This window comes from Leucopleurus acutus, assembly GCF_964270905.1.
Source record: "Leucopleurus acutus genome assembly, chromosome: 11".
NCBI lineage: Eukaryota > Metazoa > Chordata > Mammalia > Artiodactyla > Delphinidae > Leucopleurus > Leucopleurus acutus.
In genome coordinates, this window is record NC_139152.1 from 93,094,304 (window position 1) to 93,116,278 (window position 21,975).

At 57.3% G+C, this 21,975-nt stretch overlaps 1 protein-coding gene across 1 annotated transcript; it reads right to left on the reverse strand.

Moving 5' to 3' along the window:
- Positions 1-747: 747 nt before the first annotated feature.
- Positions 748-17,289, reverse strand: IL2RB (interleukin 2 receptor subunit beta; the record flags this gene model as incomplete). The annotated part of the gene is made up of 10 exons (XM_082850362.1): positions 17,240-17,289; positions 13,973-14,090; positions 13,412-13,607; positions 12,481-12,555; positions 9,726-9,831; positions 8,113-8,261; positions 6,611-6,776; positions 5,935-6,055; positions 4,447-4,531; positions 748-1,506 (listed from the first exon to the last, which is right to left on the reverse strand). Exons 1-10 carry the CDS (start codon positions 17,250-17,252, stop codon positions 748-750), a joined length of 1,788 nt encoding a protein of 595 aa, XP_082706488.1. The 5' UTR covers positions 17,253-17,289.
- Positions 17,290-21,975: the final 4,686 nt, after the last annotated feature.

The following is a 21,975-nucleotide window of genomic DNA, read 5'->3' on the forward strand; positions in this document are numbered from 1 at the left end:
GAATCTCAAAGTTTGCGCACATTGAAGGAGGTGGTGTTTCCCTCCCAGGGAAGCAGAACTGACACTTGAAGGATGAAGGGAGCTTGTCACCTAGATGAGGGAGGCGAGGGCACCCCAGGCACAGGGAAGAGCATGTGTAAAGGTGTGGGGGAATGGGGGAGCTCCAAGTGGCTCAGCAGGACCCTTGGGACGCTACCAGAAGGGAATGTCCCAACACGATGCTGGAGAGGCAAGGGGAGGGCCGAGAAGTGGTGCTCAGGGCAGTGGGGAGCCACGGCAGGGTTTTAAACCCGGAGCAGCACAGCCCTCTTTGTGTTCTGGAAAGAGCACTCTGGTTGTCCTGCGGTGGGTGGGTGCAAGGGGATGTGACTGGGGCCCTGTGAGGAGCGCAGGGTGAAGGCCCGTGGAGAACCCCAAATTCTCCCTGAAGAGGAGCTGCCGGGCGGGAGAGGAGAGACGCTTCAGAGGCAAAACCCGCAGGACTCCACGACTGATGCGGGAGTGTGGAGTCAAAGTGCCTCTCCCCCCGAAGTTCTTGGCTTGGGCCGCAGGACCGGGGAGGAGCAAATGAGGTGTGGAAGTGAACAGCCGAGTGTGCAGGGCTGGGTGAGGGCCCTCTGGCCAGAGATGACCGGGGGCAGCCGGACACCGAGTGTCAGCAGTGGACAAGCCTCACAGACAGAGAGTCCTCAGCTGGGCCTGGTGCAACAGCGGAAGGCCACCTGCCTCCCAGCCCTGGCCGTCTGTCTACACTGTGTGAGCCGGGTCCTGATCCTGGAGCTCTTGGAGGGACAGGTAGGCATCGGTGTTCAGGGTCAGGCAGGAGGTGGGGGCCCGGACTTGGCCTTGCCCAGGAGAGCTGGCCCAGGGGAAGCCGGCCCCCTCCCTTGGGCTGGGGACAGGCACCTCCTCTCCTGCTTCTCCCAGCGCGTGCTCCGGGGGTGACTGCAAATCCACCAGGTCAGGGGCTTCCTGGGTGGGAGGCGCCAGGGGCTGGGGGGCCCAGTCTCCAGGGACTCCCTCCTGCGGGGTGGGGGGCAGCCTCTCTTCACCAGCCCCAATGCCCCCAAGGGCAGTGTTCCGGGGGCCTGGGCCACCAAGGAGACTGGGGGAGAAGAGCAGCAGGTCGTCCCCAGAGGGGAAGGTGCAGTAGGCGTCTTCCTCCCCTGGCGGAGGTGGCAGGGGTGGGAGGAGAGCCCCCTCTGGCACCCTGGGCCCACCCTCATCGGGCTCCTCCGTGAAGGGGTCGTAGGCGAAGTACACCTGGCAGGCCTCGATCTCCAGCGCGTCTGGGAGGTGGAAGAAGAAGTAGCCCTGGTTGGTGAAGCAGCTGGTCACCGAGTGGCCGCTGGTCTCGGTTGAGGATGACGAGCCCTTGTCCTGCTGCTGCAGAAGGAGCAGCTGCGTGGCCTTGGCGTCCCTGTCCAGCACCTCCAGTGGGGAGATCTCGGGCACTGGGCCGCTGGGGCTGAAGGAGGATGAGGGGAAGGGCGAGGAGAGCCACTTCTGCAAGGAGAAAGAGCAGAGGGAGGGTGAGTGGCCACCTCTTCCAGACTCAGCAACATCCCCTATCTCATCCTCCTTCAGCAGTCCGCTCAGGGCTGCCCCCTCCAGGAAGCCCTCCTTGACTGTAGCCCCCACCTCCCAAACACAAACACACACACACAAACCCTGCCCACTGGTTTGGGGAACCCTCTGCATCAGCCCAGGGGGTGTGGCTGTTTCCCAGCCCCAGCACAGGCCTTCCTGGCTCTCTGTAGGTGCCCAGGGGATGTCTTGGTTCAACGTGTGACTGTTTATCGAGCAGCTCCTGTGAGCCTGGTACCGCTCTTGGTCCCGGGAACATAGCAATGGGTAGAATCCTCAGAATGTCTGGTGGGGACCAGTGTGAGTGTGTAAACCAGCCAACCACTGCTGAGGCAGAAAGGGTCCCGAAAGCACATCACGGTCACCATACAGACGCCCAGAGAGGGCCTGTGCCCTGGCCCTGGCCCTGATCACACAGCCAGCAGGTGGAAGAGCTGGGTCCCAGGTTCCCCACTCACACTGCCATGGAACCATCTCCAGTGGGGAGCTAATTGTCCCCCAGTTGACCACTCCCTCCTGGTGCCCTGCAGCCCTCCACCCCCCACGCCCTCCATCCACAGAGAGAGGAAAGCACCCATCAGAGCACTTCTCAGTTGCTCTGGAACCCACAGAGGCCTGGCAAGGAACAGGGAGACCCGGCTTCCAGCCCTGGCGCTGGCACTCTCTAGCTGTGTGACCCTGGGCAGGTCACTGCACCTCTCTGAGCCTCAATTCCACAACATTTAGCTGCCCCTTTCCTGACTTCCTCACTATGGGCCAGCAGAGAGATGTCAAAGAAGACAATGAAGGTGGAAACACCTGGCACAGGTAAAACGCAGACTACCCAGCAGAAGTGTAGGGGCGTGTTCACCCCTCAGGGCAGGATGATGAGGCCTCAAGAGGGTGCACTTGAGAACCCCCAACAGCCTTCTGTCCTGGGAGCCCTCTGCAGCTGGACTGTGGTCCCCCCAGCACAGGGACCAGGCCTGATGGGACCAGGCCCCCTGCACTCTTGTGCCCAGCACAGGGCCTAGGGGCCCAGTTGATGTTCTGCAGATGAATTAATGGACCAGAAGAGAAACATCCTGCTTCTCCATCCCCGGAGTGAGTTCCCGGGGCTGAGCCACTCAACAAAATCTACCCCCTCCCCCAAACCAGGAGTTCACGTTACAGAGAAAAGGCCGAGAGAGAGGGACAGCGAGGACAAACTAAGGATGGCAATGAGGAATAGCAGGCTGGGGAGGCAGGGCGAGAGCCAGGTCAGGTGTGGCTCCAACGCTAGGAGAAGCCGCGGAGGCAGGGCCAGGCAGCAGTGCTGAGCAGGGGCCAGAAGAAGCGGCCAGGCCTGGGGCCGGCGCTGGTGTGCTGGGCCTCGCTGGGCCGCCCTCAGAGGTGTGTGTGGTCAGGCACTTCCTGGGCCTAGGCCTCCACCCACAATGCCCTGAAGTGCAGGTGGGCGGGGGGCACAGGAAGAAACTCATCCCCCTTCACATACACTGGCACACGCACTCCCAGGTCCCACAGGCAGGGCAGTGGGCCTTGCGGTCGTGGAGCCAGGGGTTCTGGGGCAGAGAGAGAGACAGCAGCTGGCCTGTCACCCACATGCAAAGGAGGGCGTGGGGTCCCTCTTGGCCAGCCCCCAGTCACATCATGCATCCCCAGGGCCTCCTCGGGATACCCCCTCCACACAGCAGGCCTGGGCCAGGCATCTAGACCTGGGGATGAGCTCGTGGGAAGATGGAGTGGCTCGCAACTCTCTAGAAAGGACCCCAGTCCCACCACAAAATGTCCTAAGCCCATAGAATGAGAAGGACTTCAAGGCAGAAGAGGTCTGAGGATGCATCTAGTCCTGCCTCCAGCCGGATGACTTGAATACCTCTGTTGATGGGGAGCTCACTACCTTTAGGGCTGAAGGAGGAATTTTAAGGAGATACATTCCCCGACATCAAGAGTGCTGTAGGTAAGCTACCCCCAGTCATGGGAGTTTTCCGAAGAATTCCAGAAGGGGCTCTGATCAGCCCTGATAGAGAACACCAAAGCCGGCTCCTGACAGCTCTGGTCCAGCGTGGCTTTCCAGCCCCTCAACTTTCCTCCTGGCTTCTCTCCGCCCCCACCTCACCCCTCCTCCACCAACACCAATCCAGGGAGCCTAGAGTGGGGGTGGGGCGGTAGAGGCAGCCCACCACACCCCCCTACCCCCTTGAAGCTTCCTTCCTGAAGCACGTGTGGGCTGAGGGAGGGGAGACGACTAAACTTTAAATGGCGCTGAGTGTTCTGACATGTGGGCGTGCACTTTTAAAATGAATCTGTGTTTTGTAACTAGAAATGCCTAGAGGCCTTGCTAACATCTGTGATAAGTCAGGGAGTTTCTGCAAGAGCAGGGAAAGCACTAGCCCCACGGAGCAGGTCTGCACAGGGAGCAGGGTGGAGAGAACTTGCACCTGGCAAATCCTGCTCCACCAACAACCTGGCGCCAGTCATTCTGGCTAGAGCTTCGTGAGCACTTGCTGTGTGCCAGGCAATGTCCTTGGGACCATACACAGAGTAACATTATCCCCCCACCACCCATCAGTTTACAGGTGAGGAAACTGAGACACCGAGAGGTTCTAGAGCTTGCCCAAGGCCACACAGCCAGGAAGTGGTGGAGCCAGGGTTAGAGCCCAGGCAGTCTGGCTCAGACGGGAGCTGCCATTCAGCCTGAGAACACAGGGGAAAGGGGCCCGTGCCCACACGCGAGGCAGCTCACTTTACATTTCTTCTTCCAAAAAGGGCAAAAACCCGCTGTTCCTGCACCTCCTCCCCACCCATTCCACACCCCCGCCCACCCTCTGGCCAGCCCGTGCCACCTGCCTACTCTGCCCTCCACCTCCAGACGCCTACCTGGAAATCTCCTCCATGCTCGGAGCTCAGCTGGGAAAAGAACTCCGAGGGGTCTGGGATGTGACACTTCAGAACCTTCTTCAGCCTGGACAGGGGAGAGGAAGGGAGGGAAGGAGGGTGAGAAGGGAAGGGGATCGCAGTGTCCTGCCATCAGCCCCGCAGCTCTGAGGGCAGGGCGCAGAGCTGTTCATTTATTTTGTTGGTATTGATCGTGTGCCCAGTAAGGGAGGGTATTGTGCTGGGCACTGGGGACACAAGAATAGCCAACAGAGAAGGTCCCTGCTCTTAAGGAACTGACATTCTAATGGGGAGCCAGACAGTGAAGCAAGTGTGCAAGTTTACCATTCATTGTAATGTGGAGACAGAGGGCAGGTTGCCATGCAAGAGAAGGATGTGAGGGTGGGGGACCTCGCAAGCCAGAGCGGTAGGGGACAAAGAAGACTGGAGCAGAGTGAACCAAGAGGAGGGAGGTAGGAGAGAGGCCAGATGGTGGGCCACCTAGTCAAGGCTGCCATGGACGGTGGTTCAAGCTGTGCACTGCCCAAGAGCACCTGGGGATTTTTGGGGGGTGGGGGGGCAGTGGTGAACGGAGGCTGAATTCCAGCCCATGCTCTGCTTGCCAAGCTGAGTGCCCCAGTATCTGTGTGCATCTGCCTCAAGTTGTATGCCACAACCTCAAGACCCCAGAAAACCTGGCTGCCACCCAGAGGTCCAGGCTCGGGTCCCAAACTCCTTTCTGGTCTCTGGCCACACCCACCTCCCTGCATTTTCAGTTCCTGGAATGCTCCTGCCTTGTTCCCACCCAGGATCTTTGCACAAGTTATTTCCTCCTCCTGAGATGTGTTCCCCGACCCTTCCCTGCCTGGTTCAATTCTCCTTCAGATTTCAGTGGAATCATTACTTCCTCAGGGAAGCACCCCCCCAACCCCCGGCCACCCCTTAGCTGAGGTTCCTTTCCCTGTTGTCTGCTTCCAGTACATATGGTACCTTCCTTCCTTCACCAGCCTAATCACGTGTGTCGTTATAAACGTGCATGATTAAGATGTATCTGCCTTCCCCCATGGGACTGTGGGTCCATGAAGATGGGACGACATGCCTGTGGTTGCCCTTGCGTTCCCAGCACTCAGCACCGTACCCAGCCCAGAGGTAGGACTCAGTAAATAAAGGAATAAACAAATGAGTGCCCAGATGCATGAAGACCGCCCCCAACACACAGGCAGCTGGAACGTGCGCACACACATACTCAAGCCCTGGGCATGATGCTCTGGGCAGGGCTCCCATGGGGCTCTCCCTGCCCCACTCCCCTCGGGCTGGTTCCATGGGCTTCCATCTTTGGTGGAAAGGCCAGGTGTTAGGCAGGGGGGGCTCTTGGGAGGGCAGAGGGGGCACTGGAGAGTGAGAGCAGGGCTTTCAGCCCAGAGCCTGACCTGGTGGGGAGGGGGTCGTGTCAGACAGGAGGATGAAAGACAGGGAAGGGAGCGCTCTTACCACAGCCCGTTGTACCGAAAGCTGGTCAGCATGTAAACCAAGAGGGCGAAACCGAAAGTGCAGGAGAGGCCCAACACGATGTGGCCCATCGAAGGAAGGGGCAGGGTCTTCTTCCTGGTTGCTGCCGGGGTGGGAGGAGGAGAAGGGGAGGGGTTAGAGAAGTGCTCCCACCCACCCTGGCTCAATCCAGCATCCCCCACCCATGACCTGGTGCTGAGGGACAGGCCGACCTCTGACCCAAGGCCTTTACAGGGTCCCAGCTGGTCCAGCAGAGCTGCCGTGTGCCCAGCCAACAGGGGGCATCACGGCCGACAGGATTCGTCACAGCATCCCTGCCTCGGTACCATGGTACCCACTTTACAGATGAGGAAACAGGCTAACAGGTGAAAACAGCCCACCCCTGACCTCGGCAGAAACCAAGAGTTTGAAGTTTCAGGGTGGAGAGAGTAGAAGGAGCCTCACCGGCCTCCCCACTAACTCACGAGGCCAATGGCAAGTCCCACCCCCTCACTGATCCCCTGTTCCCATCTGTAAACCACGCCCATGTTGCCCAGCCTGTGGTCACATCAAGTGAGCTAATGATGGCCAAAGGGCTGTATACCTACACCCCAAGCCTCCCGCACCAGCCTCTGCCTCCCGCCGGAGCTGCATGCCCACCCCAGCTCCCCTTCAGTACCTGCAGGCCTCGTCCTGAAGACCAGAGGCTGGCTCCAAGGGCTCCAGGCCTCGTGGCTGCCTAGCTGGGGCCTGGCCCGCACCTGAAGCTCATACAGCGTGTCTGGAGCCAGCGTCTCCAGGGAGATCCATTGCTGGTTCTGCCTGAGGGTCAGCAGCGGGGTGTCCTGGGGCAGAAACAGGGCTGTCAGACCAGAGGGGTCCCCACTGCCCACCTCACCTCCTGTGGCAGGGCTGGCCGAGACGCCGAGCAGAACAGCACCTTCCTTTCTTCCCTCCAGCCACCTGCCCTCCACTGTCCCCTCATCCTACAGAAAGGCTGCCTGACTACCCAGTTGCTGGGCCCCAAAACTCCAGGGTCATCCTAAACGCCTCCCACACCCAAAGCCATCTGCCAATCAGCTGGTTCCACGTCCAGAGCCTGGTTCCACCTCTGGAAACTATTTCTGCACCCTTCCGCCTTCTCTCCACTCCTTTCTCCTCCAGGTCTGAGCTCCCACCACCTCTGGGCACCATACAAGGTCGCCCTGCTTCCCCTCCGCCCCCCACCCCGTGCTCTGCTATAGTCTATTCTCCACTCAACCAGAAAGAGGGATTTCCCAAACACTTCTCCCACCTCTGCATCACCCTTTTTGCTTTTCTTCCGGTGCCCTAGACACACAGGCCATGTCTTGCCTTTGCAATGGCTCTTTCTTCTGCTTGGAAGACCCTCCCCAGATCCTCAAAAGGTCAGCTCCTGCTTGAGCCCCAGATCTCAGAAAGGCCTTCCCTGGTCACCTGAGTCTGAAGTAGCCTGGCCCAGCCCTTCTCAACTGTGTTATCACGTTTAATTTTCATGATAGTATGTATTGACATCCCATAGTCTCCTGTTTCTGGGCACCAGCTGTCTGCCCCCATCCCCCACGTGAGTTCCCTGAGAGCAGGCAGCTCACCAGGCCCGCCCTCCACTCTCTCCCCGCATCTAGCACGTAGTAGGTACTCAGTGAATGTTTGTTGAGTGAGTGAGTGAGCGAATAAAGGAATGGATAAATGAATGGGTAAGCAACCAACCCCTGTGGCCTTGTTTTTTTGTTTGTTTGTTTGTTTGTTTTTGGCAGCACCCCTTGGCATGTGGGACCTTATTTCCCTGACCAGGGATCGAACCCACGCCCCCTACAAGGGAAGGGCGTAGTCTTAACCACTGGACCGTCAGGAAGTCCCAACTCCCGTGGACTTGGACCACACTGGATTTGAAGAGGGAAGGGTGGCTGCTCAGGGCCTCTGAGATCTCCAGAGAGGGCAGTCGCCTGCCCCTTGGCTTTGTAAGTCTTGCCTGGAATCCACCACCAGCGGGACCCCTGGGGCGTCAGGGGACACACGGAGGGAGAGGGAAGCAGGGCAGGCAGTACACAGGAGCGGCAGGGGTTGCTTAGGGGCTTCTGTGGCTTTGCTGAGATGAAGGATGGACAGGGTGACGAGGACAGGAAGGAATCAGGGCAGGTCGGGATGGAGCTAGGTACTCACCTCCCAGCTGTGGCCCGGGGACCTTGTCCGGGCCTCAAACTCCACATTGCTTTGAATGTAGTGGGAGAACTGGGAGACATTCCAGGTTATGTTGCATCTGTGGGTCTCTATGTGGACGACTTGGAGGGAGTGGGGGGACATCAGACGAACTGGAGACGGGAAGAGGAAAAAGGAGAGAGAAAGAGCTTGGGGGACACCGGAGGCCGATGCTGAGATGAGAAACCGTGCCGGGCTCCCACCTCCACCTTTGCACAAGCTGCTTCTCCCTCCCTGCGTTCCCTTTCCCCAGAGACTGGCAGGTCCCTGCTCAACTAGCACATATTCAGAGAAGGCTTCCCCAACCACCCACCACTCTCTGTGTCCCTCACCTGTTTCATTTCTCTTCCTAGCACTTATCAACACCCAACGTATTAAATATCTACTTCTGGTCCTTTATTCATTTTCTGTCTCCCCCACCAGACTCTGAGCTCATTGATGGCAACGACTTGATTCTTTCGGGTATCCTTGGTTCCTGGAACGTTACCTGGCACATGGTAGGCTCTTGATTAAATACCTGCTGAATGAATGAATCAAGGCAGCCTTTCTCTGCACTCAGAATTGACCAGAGAGTTTTACCTGGATCATCTCATTTTTTTTATTTAATTCTATCTCATCAACCTTATATGATTGTAAGATTGTATGATTCTGAAGTTCAATTGTTCTAAATTTTTATGCTTCTGAGACTCTGTAGAACGACACAAGTAATAATAAGCAAATGTTTACTGAGCACGTGCTAAGTAGTTTCTGTGTCTTGGCTTATAGACTCCTTACAGCAACCACTGGCAGCAGGTAAATGGTTATCCCCACTTCACAGATGAGGAAACTGAGGCTCAGACATGTTAAATGATCTGCCAGTCAGATTACACTCAATTAAGGCAGGGCTGCATGTAGAACCCTGGATCTCACCCTCTGTCCCCGTCTCTTCCCTAGAGATGACCTCCAAGTTCAGGAAGGGAGGGGGGTGAAAGCTGGGGGTGGGGCAGAGCACTCAGTCGTTCAACAAACCTTCCCAGAGCACTGACCAGATCGAGCCTGATGTTGACTATTCAGAATGGAGACACAGGGATGGCAGAGGCTCTGCCCTCAGGGAAGTTCACAGCCCAGTGAGGGAGACAGACCCATGATCAGGCAGCAAAGACCCAGGACATAAACACCCTGAAAGAGGTGGGGGAGTCTGGGAAGGACTCCTGGAGGAGGTGACTCTTCACTGAGCCTTGAAGGGTGAGTGGGAATTTTCCAGGTGGGAAGAGCCTTCCAAGCAGTGGGGCCGGCGCGTGCAAGGGCTCAGAGGCATGGATGGGCAAGTTGAATCTGGAGAGCTGGGCTTTGGTGTGGCAGGAATATAGGCCATGAGAGGAGGCGTGCTGGAGAGGGACGCCAGGCCAAGTGACCTTGAACACCAGGGTAGCAACCCGGGACTTCATGCCAAGTTCAGCGAGCAGTGGGTTGGTCAGATGTGGACATGGAAGCTGATGGGGAGAGACTGGAGCAGGGTGACCCCAGAGGGGGAGACAGGGAGGGAGGTGCCCACCCCTCCAACCCCCTCCCAGCCCCACCCTGGAGTCCTCTCTCACTGTTGTCAAAGGGCTTGAAATTCTGGGTCATCATCCTCCTCCACCTCTCCCCTTCGCGGCACATCACGGTCAAGTTGATGACGTCAACTATGGTCAGTTTCTGAGACTGCAAGGGAAGGAGGCCAGGGATGTAGCTGCCGGCAGCTGGTGCGGGGAGGGGGAGGCTGCTGGGATGAGGACGGGGGAAGACAGGAGGGGAGACCGCGACTGCGACAAACAAGACCCCCTCCCTGAGCCCCTCCGCCTAAGGCAGGGCTCAGCAAGCTTTCTGAAAAGGGTCAGTTAGTTAATATTTTTGACTTTGCAGGTCACGTGGTCTCTGTCACAACTATTCAACTTTGCCGTTGTCGTGTGAAAACAGCCGTGAAAAAACATGAGAGCAAATGTGCTTGGCTGTGTGCCAATAAAATTTTATTTATAAAAACAGGCAGCAGGCTGGTTTTGGCCCATGGGCCATAGTAATTTGTCAATCCCTGATCCAAGTGAAGTGAGCTGCCTTGGGAGGGAGGGAGTTCCCCGTCACAAGAGGTGTGCAAGCAGGATGAGCCCCCAAGAAGGTGCAGGTCCGGACCTATCCTTGCATTATAGCTCTGAGTGTGAAAGCTTCCTCTCCCCATCTCTCTCCAGCCCCGCACCTTCACTTTTCTGGAAGGAAATGGCCAGGAACCGAGCATCTCCTGTGGGCAGGCCCTGTTCAGGTACCTTAGGCACTTCTCTGGCTGAAGCTCACAGCTGTCCATCCATACATTGCAGGTAAGAAACCTGAGGCTGGGACTGGTTAAGGACCTTGCCCCAAATCACGCAACCGGTCAGCAGGGGAGCCTGGATGCAAACTCAGGCCTCTGCGTCCAGAGCCCCACAGAGACTGTAGCCCTGGCCAAGTGAACAGCTTACGGCGGCCTCCTCCCTGTGCGGAGGGCAGCTCTGCAGCCCTGCAGGAGGAGGGTCTGGTGCAGGCTCTGTTAGCATCTGCATTCCGGGGTCCGGGGTGGTGTTTTCAGGCCCAGGACCCCGGGCACAGCCCCTCTGACCTGCCGCAGGGCCCACTGTGAGCAAACCTTGAACTTGATCATCAGAGTTCCTGGAGCGGAGAACAATTGCTTCGTCTCCACCCCGAGGACCCCGCCCCAGCCGTCTACCAGCTGCTGTGGGGGCCAGATTTTCCCAGATAATAATAGTATCATCACATTATTACAGTAAGTCCCCTACATATGAACGAGTTCCGAGAGCACGTTCGTAAGTCCAATTTGTTTGTTAAGTCCAACGAAGTTAGCCTAGGTACCAACTAACACAATCGGCTACATACCACTGCCTTTACACTGCTTCCACCAGGTATCCCGGGCTTGAAAGAAAGATACTGTACTACTGTACTCTATACAGTACTATCCAGTAAAGTGCATAAAACACAAGCACTTGTAGAGGATGCACGCACGTGACAATGTACGCCAGACACGTGAACTAACTTACACGATTGGACATGCAAACGCACACACGCACCTTTGAAAGTTTGCAGCTTGAAGGTTCGTATGTAGGGGACTTACTGTATTATTATTAATGTAATTGTCGTTGTTGCAAAGATGCCAATAATACATTCTGCTGAGTACTGACCCTGTGCCAGGCCCTCTACTAAGCACCTCACGTATATTATCTCATTTAATTCTCTCAGTACCCAATGAGACGGGCACAATTACTATTCTCATCCTACAGGTGAGGAGACTGAAGCACAGAGAGGCCGAGGGACTTGCCTAAGGCCACACAGCTAGATGGGGCCGGGATCTGGAGCCAGACCACCTGCAGAGCTGCAGGGGATGGGCACAGCGATCTGGTTCGAGGGGCTCTGCCATTATCAGCTACACCGTGTCATGTGAGCTCATCTCCACAGTCTCCTGCTCCTGGAGAATGTGTAGAACCTGATGAGGGTTGGAAAATGTGGTCTGGGCATCTCTGGTGCCCACCGCTGCCAAGAAGGGTTTGCCAGACAATAATTTGATGCACACAGCCTCCTGCTCTTTGAGAGGCAGCCTAGTGCAAGGTTGAAAGGCCCAGGCTGGGGGTCTCACAGACCTGGGTTCAATCCCAGCTCTGCCTCTCCCTGGCTATGGGACTTGGGCAGGGACCTCACCCCCCTGAGCCTCAGTTTCCTCATTGGTAAGAAGGGGACAGTGCTGGTACCCACGCACGGTCGTAAGGATCCCCTGGCAATCGGGTCAAGGGCACGTTCTGTCCTGGGTGGCATTCACTTGATTCTCAGAACAACCCTACCGGGTAAGGATCGTTATTATTCCCTTTTACAGAAGGGGTAACGGGGACTCAGAAGATGCTCAACGCCACCCAGCTGGTATACGATGGAGCCAGGGCTGGAACCCGGACCGTCCAGCTGTGCGATCCACACTGCTAACCCCACCCCGCCCTGTACTTGCCCAGACCTCGGATACGGAGGTTACTATGACTAGTAGGTGCTCTCCCCACTTGGTAAAGAACACAGGAGTGTCACGGGCTCCACAAAGCATGGGGGACACAGCAGGAGCAGAGGCAGAGCGGCCGATGCCTCACGCACCTCAGATCCCTCGACCCCCAGGTCAGGCCTCTGTTCTCCTTGGATGCCACCTCCCTCGTTCTGCCTCCTCAGCCCCAGAAGCCTGCTCTGCCGCAGCCCCTGGCCACCGGGCTTGCTGAGCCCCGGCTTCTTCCCCGGAATGATGCCCCTCTGCACCCACCGGCCCCCCAGCCTCTCCCCTCAGCTACGGCTACTCACATCTGGGGGTCCTAGGATGAGGTTACATGCCCAGGATCCCGGCTTCACTGGGAGCAGCTCACAGGATTCGTTCCACTGCCTTTCAAGACAAAAGAACCCTCTTAGAAGAAAAAGACGGACCCCCCCGCCCACCCCGACCAGAGCTGGCCCTTGGGAGAGTCCCATGCAGCGTCGCTGGTCTGTGCCCGGGCTCTATGCCAACCCCCACGTGCCCACCTCCCTTCTTGAGCATCTTTTCCTGCCTCTTCATCACAGCCAGGCCTCAATGCGGCTAAAGTGATCTAGAAACAAACCAGTTCAGGACACACGGCCTTCCCCGCCTAAAGCTCTCCAAAGTCTCCCCATAGGGTTCAGGGTGAAGATGACCCTTGATGGGGCCTTCAGAGCCCCTTGGAATCGCCATCCACCTGGGAGCCAAGGTCAAACCCCAAAGCCACCTCTGCTGGCTGCCACCAGGGTGTGTGGATCACGGTGACACTTCACCACCTCCTTCCCAGTCTCCAGATTCCCCAGGCACTCCCCAGCTCCCTGTCCCCACAGCTGCCCTAGGCATCTGTCAAAAGCCCAGGTTACTCAAAAAGTTTGGGGATCTCCCTTCTGCCCGCTTTGCCTCTAACACTGAGTCCAGCCTCGGCATAGCAGGTGAGCAGCCCAGTGTCCCCAAACTACCTTGTCTGGCTCACGCCCAGCCCCTCCACTGCAGCCTGGACTGCACGCCCCACTGCCACTCAGGGTCCAGGAGTCTAAATGTCCGACCCCCAAGTTCTTCCAGACCCCTGTGACCCCAAGAGTCTGTGGGTCCTATTAGTCCAAGATTCTCAAAGTGCAGAGTTCTTGGGGTCTGAGAGCTAGGACTTCAATAGTCTAGAAGTCAGTGACTATCAGATCTCACCTCCCTGAGATTCTCTACATTTGTCTGTCGACCCCACACACACCTTTTATCCGGCTGGGCATGGATGTGGCACGTCGTGACCTGCAGTCCCCCATCCCGGCTCCAGGCACAGGAGATGTTGGCTCTCGAGTTATAGAAGCACGTGAGCTTGGAAGCATCTGCTGGTAAGATGAGGCGTGCGTGGCTGGCTGCAGGGTGCCCATGGCCCTCTGGGGTTCGCCCGCCACTCCTGTACCTACCAGGTGAGGAAGTAGTCAATCCTGGCAGGCAGAGAAGGGGTTCATGAATCCATCTGAGAGAGGACAAAACTGAGCCCCATAGCCTGCAGTGACCCCCAGACAGGTCGAGGCAGGGCAGGGACAAGAAGACGGTGTCTTCCTGCGGCTTGGAGGGGCACATGGGTGCGGTACGGGCAGGTGGAGGGCTGAGGGAGAAGGCGGACACCTGGTCTCTGGTCCCACTGCCCCCCTCCCCCCCCCCGCCACCTGCCCCAGCGGATGGAGCTTCTGCCAAGAAGCAGGGGTCCTGGAAGAAGTTCTAGAAGGGCCTTGGTCTCCTCCCTGAGGGAAAGCACAGCGGTCCAGATGCCAGGGTCCTCACCGTTCACCGATGTAGATGCCCGAGGGATGGCCAGGGGCCAGAGGACAAGGAGGCACAGACACCAGGACAGGGCAGGAGGCGCCATCACAGCCACGGGTGGGGGCTGGAGAAGGGAGCCCTGGATGGAGGAAGCAGGGGAGAGAGCACGAGCCACGTCCTCCCCCGCCCAAGAGACCGGCTGGGCCCTGTCCTCTCAAGGCGCACCCGTCTGCTCCCCACCATGCCAGCCTCAGGGCCTTCGTCTCTGTTGGTCCCTCTATCCCACACACGTTCTTTCCTTCCCTTTCGAGATTCTGGGACCCATGTTGTCATTGCTGAAAGGACTCTCAGAGCAGGCCCAAGCCCTTGTTCAAAAGTTGGGGACACTGAGGCCCAGAAAGAGGAAAGATCTGCTTACGTCCACATAGGGAGGCCAGCTCAGAGCTGGAATTAGAACCCACCTCCTCTCTACCCGGCTGCTCCCTTAACCACACCAAAACTATTTGTCAACAGGTTCCTCTATGCTGGGCTCTATTTTAAACTCTTCAACTGCGGCAATAAGAGCATCTACTGGAGATACACTCATTATCCCCATTTTCAGATGAGAACCTGAGGCACAGAGAGGTGAAGAAGATTACCCAAGGTCACACAGCAGATAAGAGGCAGCTGTGGAATCTGAGCCAGGGTAGACTGCCTGGAGCCCAATAGACGTGTGCTGACTACCTCACAACAATACCTCACAGCAGTACTCGTGGAGGGAGTGGGGTGGCGGGTAGGGACTGGACACCCACCCTGTGCCGGGCGCTTCCCGTACACCAGCTTATCTAATCTGCCCAGCAACAGGGGTTGGGTGCATGCATTGTCCCCTTACACAGATGAGGAGACCAAGGCCCCAAGCCATTAACCAGCCCAAGGTCACATCGCAGAAGAGGCAGAGCTGGGATTCCGTCCCCGCGCTCCACCCCAAAGTCCATTCCCTCACGTGGTTCTGCCCTGCCCAGACCGTGTCCCAGGCGCTGGCCCCAGAGGTAAGGCCCACAGTATCCGTCCACACCCTGGGGAGGCAGGGACCGGCAGGGGCATGGCCGACCAGTGGGCATCTGGCCTGTGTGTGGAAAGGAGCCCAGAGAAGTACCCGGGGGCACCTCCTTGCCCGTCCCACTGTCCCCACAGGGCAACACTCCTGGAGCGGACCTGCTTGCCTCTTTCTTTGGACCCTCCAACCCCCTATAGCAAAGGGCGCAGGGTTGGGACCCCATAGGGCACAGAGCCCAGGCAAGGGGTTCCAGCAAGACCCCTGTGCCCCTTACTCATCGATCATGGCCCTGGGGAGGGGCCCTGGGGATCCCCTGGAGGGTGTCACCTGGGGCCGGACCCCCGCCAGCAGGGCCAGCCAGGACTAGGACAGGGTCTGGCGCAGAGCCTCAGGGTGAGAGGAGAAGGGTGGAGGCAAAGGTGTGCAGGATCCCAGGAAGGCCAGGGCCAAACCACAGCCCCAGCCGAAGCGAGTTGGGCAGAAGTAGCATCATCTAGAATGAGCTCCCCTCCACCTATAGCCGAAAGGGTGCAGCAGTGAACCCCAAGAGGGCAAAGCGCGAGGAGGATGCAGGGGGCAGGGTGAGGAGGGCTTCTAGCAGTCCCCAAGGCTGACCCTCCTGCAGAGGAGGAAACCGAGTCTCAGGTAGGTTAAGGAACCTGCTCAAGGTCACAGAGCAAGGAAGAGGCCCAGCCTCAGGGAGGGCAAGTGGGACCTCTGAGTCCCCAGTGCCTTCCGTCCTGGATTCTCACGCACACCCATGCACGTGTGCCCTGCCCTTCGTGACTGCAAAGCCGATCGCACTTACTGACTCATTAGGTCCCCAGCGCAGCCCTGAGCGTGTGTGTTGTCATCCTTATTTGATAGACACCGAGACTAATGCTCAGAGCTGCCCAAGGGATGGGACTCAAACCCGGGTCGTCTGATGTCAAGTTAGAGGAAGAGGATAACGCTGGTGATGATGGTGGTAATGGTGATGGTAATGATATGGTGGTGATGGTGATAATGACGATAGTGGTGATAATGACTAACACTCAGCCCTCAGCTGCCCGGCACTGCCATCAGCACTTTGCAGAGATTACCTCATTTAAAGTTCACAGCAACCCCATGAGTAGGTACCATTATGACTCCTTTTATCAGATGAGAAGACTGAGGTACTCGTTAAGCCTCTTGGGGTAAAGCTGGGATTTGAACTCAGTCAGTTGCCGTCTGAGGCTCTGCCAGGGCTGCCATCATGGGATGTAGGGTACAGGGCGGCTGGGGGAGGACACGAAGCACAAGCTCGGTAGCCGGAGACACGTCCTACCTGACCTCTGACCTTGACGGACCCCGTCTCCCCTCATCCTCTCTGGCCAAACCCCCCACCACAGGGCTCCCTCTTGCTGTTTAAGTCTGGGGGCGCCTCCCCAGCTGGGCGTGGGATGCTGGCTGTGGGGGAAGCAGGGGGACCCTTGGGGATGGCTCTGCCTCTCAGGTGCTCCAAACACAGTTAAGGGTGGGAGGTCTCGGCCCCCAGGAGTGGAGGGAGAGCCTGACCCGCAGGGAGCCCCAGAGGTGGAGTCCCATCCCCTCCAGAAGCACCTGCAGAGCCTACTGACCTGACCGGTCACACCGCCAAGTAAGGGACAAAGCTGAACTTGAACCCAGGGGTCCAGCCTCCAGCCCAGGGCTCCCAGAAACCTCGCAGCACACTCACTTCATAGCCAGGTCTCAGAGGCGTCCCTCTCTTTTCCCCTCGCCCCACAGCCTCCTAAGGTATCCTTTACACAGGGGCACCTCCCCGGTGTAGGCCGCACCTCTCCCACCCACATCCCACACCTCCTCTGGGCACCCAGCACATCTGAGTCTCAGCTGGCCTTGCCCCTCCCAGGACTCCCACCTCCTTCCCCACCCCTCTGGGTTGGGGGGCCCAACACAGGGCCTGGGGAAGCCCCTCATCCCAAAGTAGCCCCCGGCCTCCCATGGGGAGAGCTGGGAGGGAGGGAAAGCCTAGGACCAGGGACCAGCTTTTCCTCAAGCCTGAGCCATGAGAGCAGGGCCTGCCTCGTCACTGGGGGATTCTAAGATAAGGTTGGGGGTGAGGGCTGGCAGATGGGAGTTCAGGCAGAAACTTCTGGAGGATCTGAGTCAGAGCTGAAAGTCATCCCCGTGAGCTTCACCTCCAGCCCCCTGGCTGGTGGCAGGGGCCAGGAGGGAGCCCCGGGTACCTGGGGACTGGGCAGGGGCAGGGTAAGGGCAAGGTGGGACTTTACCTAGCTGGGACATGGGGCTGCGGCGTGCTCTCTCTGCTTCTCTCCACTGCTGGGACTGCAGCCATCTCCCCAGGGCCCAGCTCCGGCTCCCTCGGCCCAGGTAGTAGACGGCTGATGGGGCCAGCCAGCAAAGACTAAAACCCCAAGGCCAGCCCACTTCCTGTGCAGAGGATGGAGGGGGCAAGGCCTGGGGTGGGGAGGCGGGGGAGATCTGGCTGGTTAGAAAGCCTGAAACTCCTGTAGCACCGGGGGCCAGATAAAGATCTCCCTCCTCCGCTGGGGGTGGTGAGGGAATGGGGGGGTCCGGGGGGGCACCGTGCGTATTGCAGCAGGAGGCGTGAGTGTACACCCTCACACACAGGCTGTCTCTCACTCTCAGATAGATGCCTTGCTGCATACAGGAGCCCTTGGGGCAAGGCCCCTTCTTTTCCCTCCCACCCCATTCACAGGCCACCTCAAGCCTCTGATACCTTCATCCAGTCACACACAGTAACACCCAGACCTCACACAAACATGTCCCTTTAGGTGTACCCCAGCCATGGGATAAGACACCCCAACTTGCTGAGACTTCCCTTTTCACCCAGCCTTCCAGGAAGCCCCTTACTCAGTTTAGCATTCAGAGGCGACTATTTTGGGAGGCTTTGCAAACAATTTGATGGCTACTTATTGAACCTTCTAGAACCTTCCTCTTCTTCTCAAGTCATGGTTTATAATCCCTTTTTCCTCCTTTTTGGGGAGGAGGGATCAGTTCAGGGCTTTTTTTTTTTTTTTAATGATGAAAAGTGACAGACCCCTCTTTGGAAAGGTGCATGTCTATCTATGTGCAGTGTCACAGGCCCAGGGATCCCGTGAAGTTCCATCCAGTGTCAGAAGAAGCAGCTCTGCTGTCTCCTGATTTTAAACTCTGCCTCTGGGGGTTTTCCTGTGAGCTGCTGTCTCTCTCAGAAAAGGGAATGGGGAGAGCAGGAGGGAGAGTAGAAAGAACAGCTCTGCAGATGTTTCTGTCTGCAAAGAAGTGAGAAAACAGCATTGAAGACCTTGGGGAGAGAATCAGGCTGACTCCCTTCCAAGCGGGAAGCAGGACCCGATTCGAGGCTGCTTGGAAGCTGAGTGACCTGCTTCCCTGTGTTTCAACGTCCACACCTGTAGAATGAGGGATAACAGTTCCTGCAGGCGTGTCAGGAGAACCAAACGGCAGGAGAGCGTAAAGCACCTCACCTGGTGACCACGCGTAGTAGGCTCGCAATAAGCCCGCTTCTCCTCTCCCCTAGAGCAAGGCTTTCTGGCTGCAGGAGAGGGTAATAAACAGAAGCACCACAGAGATGAGAATAATAGCCGAGATTTATTAAGCCTAGAATAGTTCTGGAAGCTCCTTGAGAAATGGGGAATGCTGGTTCTCCCAGGGAGGAAAGCCAGGTACGGAGGGGACAGGAAGGCCGTTTTTCGCTGTAGACACTTTTACACCACGTGCATGTATTTCCCACCCCCAAATTCATGAATTCAGTTAAAACTTTAAAAAATGCATATAAAGAAAAAATCCAAGAAAGACAAATAGACAAATATCATGTGATATCGCTTATATGTGGAATCTAAAATATGGTACAGATGAACCTATCTGCAAAACAGAAACAGACCCACAGACATAGAGAACAGACTTGTGGTCACCAAGCGGGAGGGGGGAGGGGGAGGGGGAAGGGGGAGGGGGAGGGGGAGGGGTTGGACTGGGAGTCTGGGGTCAGTAGATGCAAAAGCTATTACATACAGAACGGATAAACAACAAAGTCCTACTGTGTAGCACAGGGAACTATATCCAATATCCCAGGATAAACCGTAATGGAAAACCATATAAAAAAGAATGTATATATGTGTATAACTGAGTCACTTTGCTGTGCAGCAGAAATTAACACAGCATTGTAAATCAACTATACTTCCCTTGATCCTAGCCAAAAGGCCGAGAAGCGATCAATCAACTATACTTCAATAAAAAATAAAAAGAGGGCTTCCCTGGTGGCGCAGTGGTTGAGAGTCCGCCTGCCAATGCAGGGGACGCGGGTTCGTGCCCCGGTCTGGGAGGATCCCACATGCCGCGGAGCGGCTGGGCCCGTGAGCCATGGCCGCTGAGCCTGCGCGTCCGGAGCCTGTGCTCCGCAACGAGAGAGGCCACAGCAGTGAAAGGCCCGCGTACCGCCAAAAAAAAAAAAAAAATTTAATTTTAAAAATTAAAAAAATAAATAAATAAAAAGAAAACTCCACCCCCAGGTGAAGGCAGAAATGCGCCCAGCTTGTAACAGTTTTGTCCATGGGGATGGCCTTGGTCTGCCCTGCATGTACTGCCCAGGGCTCCTCGTCCTCCATCCCTCTGTCCCTCTGTCCTTCTCTCCTTCATCCTGTAAACATTTACTGAGCACCCAGGATGCCCAGTGGCCAAGCCAGGTACGGAGGAGCCTGAGGTGACTGATGCCAGCCCTGCTTCTATGAGCAGCACGCAGGAAGGCTGGGGTAGGAACAGGGGAGGCGGCTCTATGCAGCCCCGTGCCCTGGGTGTCGGGGTGCAGCAAGTGCAGAATGGGGCAGCCCCCAGACTCAGAATCTTCTAACTCAGGCCCCGGGGGCTCTGCTTTTGCCCAAGGACCCAGGCTGGGATGCCTCAGGTGGAGAGGCAGGTGGTGGGCTATGGAGAGCCGGGAAAAGTTCAACATTGCACGCGCTTTGCATCCCCCGCCGAAACCTCACAGCTGTGGAGCATGGGGTTGTGGGTTGCAGCATGCAGACGGTGTGGGAATGTATCCCCTGACCTCGCTGTGCCCCTCCAGCCTGGGCATCAGCTAGACTCTATATGCCAGCCTCCCTGCGGTTAGATGCGACCGTGTGACAAGAGTCTGGCCAGTGAGATGTGGGTGCAAGTGATTTAGCTTACTTTCAGGCCTAAAAAACCTCATTTTGGTCCTCTTCGGTGTTCCTCCCTCCATCCCTCCATCCCTCCCCCTCTCCTCCCCTCCCCCTATCCTGCAAGAACCCACTGGAGAGAGTGAAGCCCTGCGGGACGGGGCAGGGGGAGCCACCTGAAGGACAGACCCTCACCCCCTGCTCCCCAGGCAACCCACATCGGACAGTCACATGAGCAAGAAATACACTTTTACTGTGTCGGACCTCTGCTATCTGGAGGCTCTTGTTTCAGCAGGTAGCGGGCTCTACCCTGACTAATAGGAAAAGTGCCCACAGGTCCCTGAGCTGGATGTTAAAGCCAGGTGAGGGGGTTGGGAAGGGCAGGCCAGGGAGAGGCCCCAGGGCTTGGGTGGGGAACAAGCTGAAAGAGACAACCAAATGCGTTATTCAGTCCCCACCCCAGTCCCAGCCTCCACTGTCCCCCCAGCCAGGTCCACGGTGACCCCCTTACTGGCCTCCCGGTTCCCCCTGCTGACCCCTCCAGTCTGTTCCCCGCTCAGCAGCGAGACCAATCTTTCCCAAGCTCAAATCAGCTCATTTCACCGCACCGCTCCCTTTACAACCTTCCAGTGGCTTCCAGTGCATTTAGAATTAAATCCAAACTCTTAATCTTGGCCTTGAAATCCCAAACGAGCTGGCCCTGCGCTCATCTCTGAACTTCCCTCCAGCTCTGGCATGACTGCCGCTCAGCAAGCATGCCAAGCTCCCCAGATCTACCCGCTGTGTACACCCTGATACCCACTTAGCTCCTCCCCCGCTCCCTACAGAGCTAGCGTCTTCCTCCCCATTTTACAGGCAAGGATACTGAGGCTCCTGGGTCACGCAACCAGAATGCGGCAGAGCCAGGATTAGAACCAGCCAGGATTAGAATGGAGGACATCAGATTCTTTCTGAGGTGACCTGAAGAGGAATCCAGAAACTTCTCCGATGGCAGGGGACCGACAGAGTCCACTCAGGCCTGCCCAGACCTTTGTCTCCAGAGTTCCGGGGGTTGGACCCAGCCTCCTCCAGCAGGCCCCCTCCCCTCCCAGCACCCAAACCACCAAGCACATGAACCCCTCGTGCCTGTAACTGCCTGTCCAGCACCCTCCACACTGTGTCCTCTGTGTCCCATTGTGAACCAACTTCCTGCACCCTCAGTTTTTGTGGACTAGCCCCGACCCCTGCCCAGAGACCCCACTTTCACAGGAGCCACGGGGCAAGTGCATGCGGGCTCTTTTGGCTCCTGTGTCCCCTCCTGACCATGACATTTCCTCTTGCCCATCGCGGGGCTGCCATTTTTTGGGGGATCAAGCCAGGCTGCGAGACCCCACGCCCTCCTCAGCCCTGACATCTACCAAGAGCCCCCTCCCCCTCCTCTGCGCTCCAACTCCTGGAAGACTTCAGGACTCCTGCAAAATCTTCTCCTCAGGGACCCTCTGTCCGACTCCGTATCTCAGCCCAGGCCCAGGCCCGCCCTGGGACCCTGTCATCACTCTAACTTGTGCCAACCCAGACCCCCGAACTACCACCTCACCTCCCTTGCTGCCATCACCCCTCCCACTCTCCAACAGCGTCCCAGTTAGAATTGGGTCCAGCTGCGAACTGAAGAGGACAACAGTGCCCTAAAGTAAGAGAGGAGTTGCTCTCTCACATAAAAGCCGTCCAGAGGCAGGCCATCCACAGCTGCTGGAAGGGCTCTATGCTGTCATCAGGATCCTGAGCTCACTGTCTGGCTACTGGGGCATCCTCAATACCTTTCTCCTACCTCGTGGACCAAGGGAGCGGTTCAAGCTCCATCCATCACATGT